The 9,841-nt window shown below is 36.8% G+C and overlaps 1 protein-coding gene across 11 annotated transcripts in view; it reads right to left on the reverse strand.

Moving 5' to 3' along the window:
- The window catches only part of LOC108746300 (neurobeachin), a 105,427-nt gene that overhangs the window by 79,030 nt on the left and 16,556 nt on the right, over nt 1-9,841 (reverse strand). For 6 of the 11 annotated variants that reach the window (XM_018482985.1, XM_018482984.1, XM_018482983.1 and 3 more), the window contains 9 exons: nt 9,334-9,464; nt 8,030-8,140; nt 6,951-7,158; nt 5,926-6,279; nt 4,578-4,704; nt 4,377-4,485; nt 3,993-4,168; nt 3,637-3,911; nt 3,037-3,173 (listed from right to left, as the gene is read on the reverse strand). In XM_018482985.1, the coding sequence (XP_018338487.1) occupies nt 3,037-3,173; nt 3,637-3,911; nt 3,993-4,168; nt 4,377-4,485; nt 4,578-4,704; nt 5,926-6,279; nt 6,951-7,158; nt 8,030-8,140; nt 9,334-9,464 (1,628 nt within the window). The remainder of the gene's footprint in view (nt 1-3,036; nt 3,174-3,636; nt 3,912-3,992; nt 4,169-4,376; nt 4,486-4,577; nt 4,705-5,925; nt 6,280-6,950; nt 7,159-8,029; nt 8,141-9,333; nt 9,465-9,841) is intronic. The other 5 variants (XM_018482990.1, XM_018482989.1, XM_018482988.1 and 2 more) reach the window with 2 other exon arrangements.

Consider the following 9,841-nt stretch of genomic DNA (forward strand, 5'->3'; position numbering starts at 1 on the left):
GTATATCTTGAATATACATTATGTACATCTTACAAACAGCACATGCGTTCTATAACTTTCCACCTTGATGAATGCTAATAAGAAACTCAGGAAATTGATTATTTATTTTACGACCGTACTTCACGTTTTGCTGTCTCTAAGAATAATCCAAGTGGCGACTCAATTTTCAGCGTATGCAAGTCGCGACGACAGCGCATCGTTATTACGTATCATCACGAGCAATTATGTGACATAAATCTCACATACGATACGCAATATAAATAACCGTTAATTTACGAATGGCTGCAAGGACTTTGCGCTTCAGTATTTAATCGGCAGAAGAAGAGCATATATAGTTTCTTCGTCAAATTAGAGGCGAAAAGTACATTTGCGAAAGAGCGGCCGTATCGTTGATTATTTGTTTTAGATATTAATGCCTCGTGCGGACTATCAATAATTCATTCTCGACGTAATCGCACGGTGTGCATCCTCTATCTTTAACATACGGCGTTGCGGGACAGACAGAGAGAGAGAGAGAGAGAGAGAAAGAGAGAAAAAGAGAAAGAGAGAGAAAAGAGGAACGGTGTGGGGCGGGAGAGAAAGAAGAAACCCGTGTAAACGATAAATCACGATAAATACGTTTGCCTGGGCCATTATAAAAGGTGAAGGAGGAAGAAGGGAGAAATCGGCGCGATCGGCGGTGGAGGAGACTCATGAGGAGAGATACGCACAAAAGGGTGCAGCGGCGCGCGGCCCGATATGCAGTCCCTCCCTGAGGCCACTCCTGGGTGCATCCTCTTCTGCGGCCGCGCATTACGATCGCTTAAGTCTTGGCTCGACTATCGAGTGATCCATCGCCTACGAATTCGACGAAGCCTCCCGCCTACCCTTAGGACATCCTCGACTAATGAGCGTGTCTCGATCGTGAACGACCGGTCTCTCTCTCTCTCTCTCTCTCTCTCTCTCTCTCTCTCTCTCTCTCCCCCTCTCTCTTTCTCTCTCTCTTATTCTTCCTCTCGCCTTGCCTCCTCATCTCTATCTCTGCTTTCTTCTTCTCCTTTGCTTCTATCTGTCTGCCTGTCTTTCTTCACTTCTCGCGCTGTTTCCCTCTTTGCTTCCAGGTGCGCTCAGCGTTCCTTCTTAAAAAGGATTCCAATTAAGAGAGCCTGAATGAGTTCGTATGTCCTATTCATGGGCAAGTCCGTCGGTCAAGATATAACGGAGACGACAGGTGGACACTGCGAAATCCTTATGCATACCCCCGAGAAACACAGAGATACGATCGTCGGCGAGCGATTACTGAGAGTCTCTCGCGCGGAGGACATCGAATATATTTTATTTATTAACTAACGAGGAACGTCGCTGCAGGCGTTAAAAGAGACTGATCCTATGGAATTGATAAAATTTCTGACATCGTGATATAAATTCATAGACAATGCAAAATTTCGTTATCATAATAACACAATTCGAAGAAGTTAATGATCGTTTACAAGATGATCGAATTTATCGGGTAAAATTACATATTTAATTATTAATTCACATTCATCGAGGTGTAACTGAAAAAAATCTTGTGATATTCATTAGATTCAATTAGACATGTGTAAGTTAAACGCTTGTACCTTACAAGACAATATTCTTAGAATATTACATAAATATTAAAAAGAATACATAATATTCATATAACATTACAGGAATATTGTATGTGCTTATAAGGTAATTAAATCTATTAAACATTCTAATCGAAATAACTAGAAATTCAATTGCGATAATCAGAATTCTGATTCATATCAAAATTTATTTTATTTGTTTTTCTTCTTGGAAATTTTTTTTCTCAGTATGGGTACTACAAATTTTATTTACCGCGCTAGACACATGACTTCCCTGAGTGATGTTCATCGACTAGGTGGGAAAATGCGATAGTTTCAGTATATTTCTGTGAGAAGCTTGTTCACCTATGCCACCGATACATACATAGTTAGTGCGTGGCGATGGAAGATAGAGAGGAAGAGAGACGGAAGAGCGGGCAAGCAGATACCGGGCCCCACGGGGGGCTCATAATTGCCGACCCTGAAGATCGGTCGACCCCATGGGGCCCTCCTCTGTTTGTTTTATTCCCTAGTTATACAAACGCGAGATCTACGACCGATATATGATAATCGTCCTTCTAGTTCTTCCAGTTCACCTTCCTCTCTCGTTCTTTCTCTTTCTTTCTCTCGAGTTCTCTCTCAGCTTTATCTCGGCTTTCCTTTCGTTCTTTTTTTATTGTAGAAGCTTCACGAATGTAGGGTGCCTTATGGACACTGATAGACAGGGACACGTCCGAACTAATTCTAGCCAGAATCTACCTCCACTAGTGGTGCCGTGGAAGCTTTCGCCACGTCTCATCATTTACGACGTACACTTATTCAAATTCTATGACGGTTGAAATGATTGATACTCTTCGTTATGAGCGGCTACCTTAGGCTTTCGCGTTCGTCAGTTTAAGAGAGGCCAGCGTAAAATATTACCTCAAACATTTAATATGTAAATAATGGGTGTACGCTATTAGCACACACATTTTTAAGCTGTAGCCGCAGTGTTAAATGCACGCTGATAAAGATGCATTTGCGATAAACGATAAAAGCGAATTGAAAGAAATTAGAAAATAATAATACATTTGCAATATTGATTGCAAATGTTGATTGCAAAATAAAGTAATTGAAACATGTCATAGAATTATATATCATAGAATTATAGAATGCTTCTATCGAATGTTTTTTAAATAGATTCTTTAGCCTCATAAGAAAATGCTATAAATTTAACTTTTGTCTCTTTCTTGACGATTTGGTTTTTCATTAAAATACAGTTTTATCGCCAAGACAACTGGCGACTATATTTCAAATAGATAACACCGCGAATGTTCCAAATACATATAGTCTATCTTAATGAAGAGAAGACAAGATAAAGCAACTAATTGTCGAAGATTATATAAATAACGCATATTGTGACAAAGACGCATATTCAGTAATGTGTCTTTTTATCATGTCCTTCCATATGTGCTTTAATTTAAGTACTCACCTCACTGTCGATTTTTTTGAACTCCGTATCATCCTCGTCCACTTCAAAATACAGCTCTGTAGATGTAACGGAAATGATGCCGGGCGCCACGATACCGGGTGCGATTAATTTCCCTTTCGTGCTAATATTCACTGGACCTGGTAAAACACGAATAATCAGTCAGCGTGCATGTAAACAGCATTCCAATGAAATAATAACATATTGCCTGTACATGCAATTTTTTTTCATTTAAACGTGATTGAGTTTTCCTCATTTTTATATAACTGGAAGATGTATTCAAAAATTTACATACAAATATTATTAAGCGCCAAGATTCAGATCTCGACTGTATTTTGACGCTTTCTTATCTGTGTTCCTTATTTTATTTTAAACTCATGCATACTATAAATTATCGGTAGCATGCTTGTTTTGTAATGTATGACGCATAGAAATTGGAAATTAAATGCAGAAAATTAAACTAACAGATGACAATTGACCGATACTTAAATAACGATTTCAACGAAATTGCGGCGCGGGATTGACGAAAATAAAACCGGTTTGCGCGGTCAGTAATATGTCATTAAATTGTCGCGTCTCGTTTATCAGGCAACGCCGACCAACCTGTCAAGTCGTTGTCGAGATCCCTGTCGTCCGTCAGCAATTCACTGTCATCCAGAAGATCCGTCGACTGCAATTGCTGTTGATGTGCACGCGAGGCTGCGAGATGCGCGTGAAACTCTTCACGCGCTTGAAGTATCGCATCCTCGGGTGCACCGTGTTCTAGAGCCGCCTTGAGAGTAGCCTCGGGGTGGCTCGAGCCTAGTGGATTGTGCACGAAACGCTTGCGTCTACGTGCATCATCCTCCCAAGCATCCAGTTTCCAGTACTCGGCTAATCTGTAAATAGCGTAAATAATATGATATATACAGAATACAATTATGTACAATATAAAATCAATTTAAAACGTTTGCGCTCACTTTGCAGCCATTGGATCCATGTATCCCCATGCGCCATGCTTGTTAGACAAAATATTCCTGACTTTCTCCAGAAGCCTGCTAGCGATAACATTATCACGTCTTCGTGCTGCGGTGATTAGATGATCGCACATGCGTTCTTCTTCCCGACGGTCCAATAGTGTTTGAGCGCATTGTGACTAAATATCAAGAAAAAAGTATGTATTATTAATATAATGTAATATTAATGTATTATTAATGTATTTTTTATATTGACTTTATAATCTATACTCCAGCAGAAGGATTGTCGTATCGGTATTAAATGACTCGCGAAAACGATCTGGCGACAAAAACTGGTCGGTTCTATTTACAGGGCAATGAAATCACCGGAAGAAATGCATGCAATACCTCAAAGTCAGCATGCTTCAGCACGTCATCCGCTCTCATCCTGTTTAAAATGAACTCTGCCTCGTTTGCGACTCTTACTATGTGATCCTTCATCGCGTGAGATAGCAGCCTGTGTAACGCAAGGAAGCATTTTCATGAAGGGAAACGAGAAAGTTTGATTTTGTTTTGTTTGCGCGCCTAGCCGTATAATAAACGTCTTACCTTCCTTCGTTAATGAGCTCGATGAAAGCGAGACCTGCGTGCTTTTGCAGAGAGTTTTGCCATTCTTGAGAGCAGAGGAGCATAACCAATTCCACGACGGAGTTGCTGTTCTTAAATGTTGTTAAACCTGGCAAATTACAAACAGGGAATCGTTAAACGAACGAACGGTAAACGATGAATAACAATGACTGACAAACGGAAGAAACGAATAGTGTCGCGTTTTACCAAGACCGTATAGTGTATCGCGGATATTGTTAAAAATAAAGTACATCGATACGTTGCAAAACCCCATCACACGCTACGTTCCTTGAATATAAAATCTGCGAGAATCATCGTAGTCTCTCTACGCGCATACTGAATACTAATGGTGAGCGATTACTTAGAATACGCTGACCATCTTCCTAAAGCGAAATCATAAAGTGACTAATTTGAATACTCGGTGTGAAATACCAGAGATAGAAATACCATAAAAGTGACGAAAGTCCTGCCAAGTATGCCCATTTAGAAAGACTCTAAATTTTTATTTATCACGCGAGCATATCTAAATATACGATTTTAAATATTTTACACGTACAACATTGTTGAATTCTTATTTTTATGGTCGCTATTTTATCTTTTAAAGCGCTCATAATACATCAATCTCGGAATATTTAATAACGAACATTGGTTTTGTCATACATATGTTTACGAATTGAATAATAAATTTATTCAAAATAATGTACAACGTTTAGAAAAAGAGACGATAATAAGAGTATAAAATAACAAAAAATGGAGCATTCTAGCAATATGTTAAATATTTGCAATAAACATTTTACCGCAATAAAATATAACGAGAAACAACAAAGAATAATTTGATTTATTATTTCGGAAAATATATCTATGTAAAACTGTGCTGTTTTTTTTAATTCCTTAATTCTTCATTCTTTTTTATTCGTGGACGTGATATATCTCGACATCGCTTAGAAAACATAGACCATACTACGACTGTTCTCCGTGTAATAAAATCCAACGTAAAATATATCTTTTTTATTTATCGAGCCTCAAACATTCTATATCATATTACGCGCGCGTAAAATGTGGAATGTGAGAGCTGTTTTCCTTTTACGGATTTCATAAGCGCGTACATAATAAAACTACGGTGTTTATAACGCAATTTATATAGACTATTCTAAAATCATACACACACACACACACACACACACACACACACAAACATATATATCAAATAATATTTGAAGAAAATGATACTCGAAAAGAAAATTTGTCTTAGCTTGCTCATAACGTTTTCTTAATTCATATGCAACATGCAAACATCGAACACAGAAGAATGATTGTACGTTCGACGTACCCTTGCAGCTCGTACCTTTTCCTTCCATTAACAATTCTTGACCATGGGAGCCAACAAGTGTTTTGGACAGGAAGGGAGCAAAATCCACCATGATCTCTCGAAGGAGGGGGCAAACCGAACCCAAAGCCATTTCCAGCTTTTGCGTGAGAGAGGCTTCGCGAGAAGGTGTTGGTACAGGTAAATGATCAACCAGACCTTTGATTGGCAATTCATCGGCTCTCGGGGATGCTGCAGTTACTACCAACCGATCAGGAACTCGCACCACAGAGATTTCCGCCGACGGTTTCTCCCCACGTTCTGCGTTGCCGAGCATTTCTTGTTCGAGAACGTTGCCTTCGCTGTCTTGCATGTCGCCTGTGTATTTTAGAATTATATTTTAGAATATTTTGCCTTATTTACCAAATAGCAAAAGAATTCTTCTAATGAGATTAATTATATTAAACAACAAATTTTGATCAACAATTTTGTTTCTCAACAAGCAATAAGTGTTCCTCGCAGAACTTTTTATTAAAAAAGGATTATACTCTCCAAAAAATTCGATCACTTTTTTAATTCTTAAAACTTTGTTTTCAATTTTATATGTAATAACGTAAATTCGTAGTATAATTATAAAAAATTTAAATATTGTTTTACAATATATGAAAATAAATGTTAGGTACGAAGCTCCTTTTATGTACAACTTTAAGTGATATATTAAAAAAATAAAATTTATTGATAGGTAATATTTAATGTAAAAAAAAAATTACACTGATTCACAAGCTTTCTATTTCTCAACATTTGAATTGCGATTTTTGTGTATTTTACTGCAAAAGAAAAAAAAGTTATAAAAAATGAATTTAAATTTGTAGTGTTTTTTAAAAAGTCTTTGATTTCTCAAAACCTGTAAGAACTTTTTACTTTCATGTTCTTTCTCAGCAGCTGAAAACATATAAGAATCACTATTTAGATGTTGAGAAACAGAAATCTTATGAACTGTATAATCAATCACAAGTGTGTAATGGTACCATAGCTGATTTGACTCTTACCACGCGAGTGTGCAATATTGTGAATATTACGCGGATCTTCTCTTGGATTTGTAATAGGCATCGTATCACCGTCTTCATTAAGATTTACATCTGTCCAGGCTTCTTCGGAAGAATTGTGCTTGTTTTCATTGTCGGTAGTAACTTCAGAAGGACTCGGGTCCGCAGTGATATTGCTACGATGTACTGTTTCCTCACTGGAGTCATTGCTCTGAGAGAAAGTCGATTAAAATAAAGGGAAGAATGAAACATTAGACTTTTTTCTATTTCAATTAAAAGCAATCGTAAATTATTTAAAAAATATTGAGATATTTTAAATAGAAAGAATTGATTAAAGATTCATGAATCAAAGATTTATATATTTTTATAATAAAACAGAAATTATTTTTTAACCGTTATGTAAACGACAATATTTAAAAGCGTTTTTATTTTTTCATACTGCTGAATTTTATTAGATTAACACGGAACTCCTTTTAATGATCGTTATTATGTAAAATTATTCAGATGTAACGTATTTCCAGGCCTAGGAATCTCACTACGATGCTAAAGTCAGTTACTAATGAAAGTTTATAGAGCTATATTTTATTACAAAAACATTTCATAAGATAATTTCATACAGTCACACTTCATGATATACTCTCGCGTGCCATGTACTTACTTCATTACATGCAATTAATAGTACACCATTACTACGCAATCAACTAATATATTATAGAAAGAAAGAACCAAGCTTCTGTATTCAAGCTTCGTTAGCGAACTTGTTAATTCTAGTATAAGACAAAAGTTATACGCGTGTAAGGACCGCTATTTTACATTATACCAATATTACATAAGCATCCAAAAAGATATGAATCAAGATATATATATCGCTCTCTCTTTCTTGTACCCGTCAAATGGGCATTATTGTACCGTTGCGTATCCTCTCGCATTTTCTTTTACGGAGTGAGAAAATTTAAAATAATTAAAAATACATTTATATCTGATCGCTCCCAAAACGCGACGGTCGCGGTGACATAATTCGGGAATCGAGCTCCCATCAACGTCCTCCGTACATCCGGATCTGTACTCAAATTAAGTTTTACCTGCAGATTTCGTGGCAGTGGTTCGGACCTTGTAGAAGTGCCAAGCGTTGGTTCTGATGAGGTGTAATCCTCGAGAATAGTCCGCGGCCGAGGTACACCACTGTGACCTCCCTTCAGAACCAGTAGTTAGTACGCATAGCAATGCAAGCAGAGGAAGTTAACAATGAGAGAAATTCGAGAGTCAGAGTATCGCATGCTCGATAGAATTACAGATAAATACAGTGGTTTAACTTTCGGAAGTGCGATTACGTGTTTGAACTTCGCGGGTTGATTGGGGTTTTGCTCTGGTAATGCCGATTTTCCAAAGAGAATTCGTAATGAGATATAGATATTACGTGCGAGAGATAGTTACGAGAGATAGTTATGAGAAATCACAATTGAGCTAACGGTCGTTACGCTGGGACTACGTAGATGCAAGACATCAATCGATAAGTGAACACTACATGCTGGGCATTACAAGAGATCTTCAACTACGGCAGGTCTCGAAGTCACGTAATTGTATTAGGAAAATCAACTATCGAATACTACACTTAAGGGTCGTAAAATAGGAACTGACAGACAAAAATATATCATAATTGTAAAATTGCTAATTTAAAATCAACATTTAAGGATGAATGTAAATTTACCTTGTCAAGAATCTTAATACGTGTAAATCTAATGTAGCTACCTATGAACTGATCTATCGTAATTACACAGTATGTATTCAATATTTTGAAGTAAAAACTTTATAAATCGTCATCGAAAGACGAATAATACACGTGATAAATTAGTGCAAAGCATTGTGCGATAGCACAAATTATTTGGTCATTACTGCGGTGGATATCCCATAAGATCGTGCGTGATGGAAGAGTGCTAAAGTCTCGCTGCTGTGAATATTATTAGTAACTATCGAGCACAAGAGAAAGATACTCAGGACAGTATTGAAAGAAATGGAGTTGAATTTTAGTTTAGAAAAAGACCCGCACATCGTACTCGTTACGTAGAGCTGTGTAAAGCGACAGATTGAAACATCGAATCATTGTGTCTACGTTCTTGATCTATCGAAATGCATGCAGTCTCAAGTAATACAAAATTGTTATAACTTTGTAAAACTATCTCGTTTTTATACCAATCAGACTATGTTGTCACTATCAAATTGCGTTTCATGTGACTTTACAAAACTTTTACCTGAGATTTTCAGTTCAATTTTTCTCGATGTTCACACTTCTTTCGAATTTGTTTGGTAGAGAACAAGTGTCCATTGCACTTTTCAGATCGCATCGAAATTTCGGGTAAATTGTAACTTTTCCGCGAGATTAACTTACCTTGGTTGACGGCGGTCCAGACGATGTGACGTCGTGATCGGCCAAAATTGAAGAATTGTTCTCGTCGACAATGATGACTTCATACTCGCCATCATCCTGAGAGCCAGATTGACTCATTATACCTCCGCTACCTGAGAACACATGATTAAAATATGATATGAGAAATCGATAAATATAAATATACATTTTCTTCTTGCTAAACCAGTTGATATTCATATACATGCGTTCAACGATATTATGTAATTGAAAGATTTCATTTATATATTTATAAATAAAATTTACAATTTGCCAATGTAAAAAATGTACAAGACCAATAGCTTATAAAATCCACAAGGTACATCAAAAACGAAAACACACAAAACATTCTTCTTTATTTGTATTACGTAAAGGGTTGCGCGCAAAATTGCTGCAAAATAAATCATAGCACACAACAGACATTTTAATTCTTCAGTTACTCGAATTTTAAGAAACACAAGCTTTTATTATAATTAATTTTTTATATGCATAT

Source organism: Trachymyrmex septentrionalis, unplaced genomic scaffold, assembly GCF_001594115.1.
Source record: "Trachymyrmex septentrionalis isolate Tsep2-gDNA-1 unplaced genomic scaffold, Tsep1.0 scaffold165, whole genome shotgun sequence".
Classification (NCBI taxonomy): domain Eukaryota; kingdom Metazoa; phylum Arthropoda; class Insecta; order Hymenoptera; family Formicidae; genus Trachymyrmex; species Trachymyrmex septentrionalis.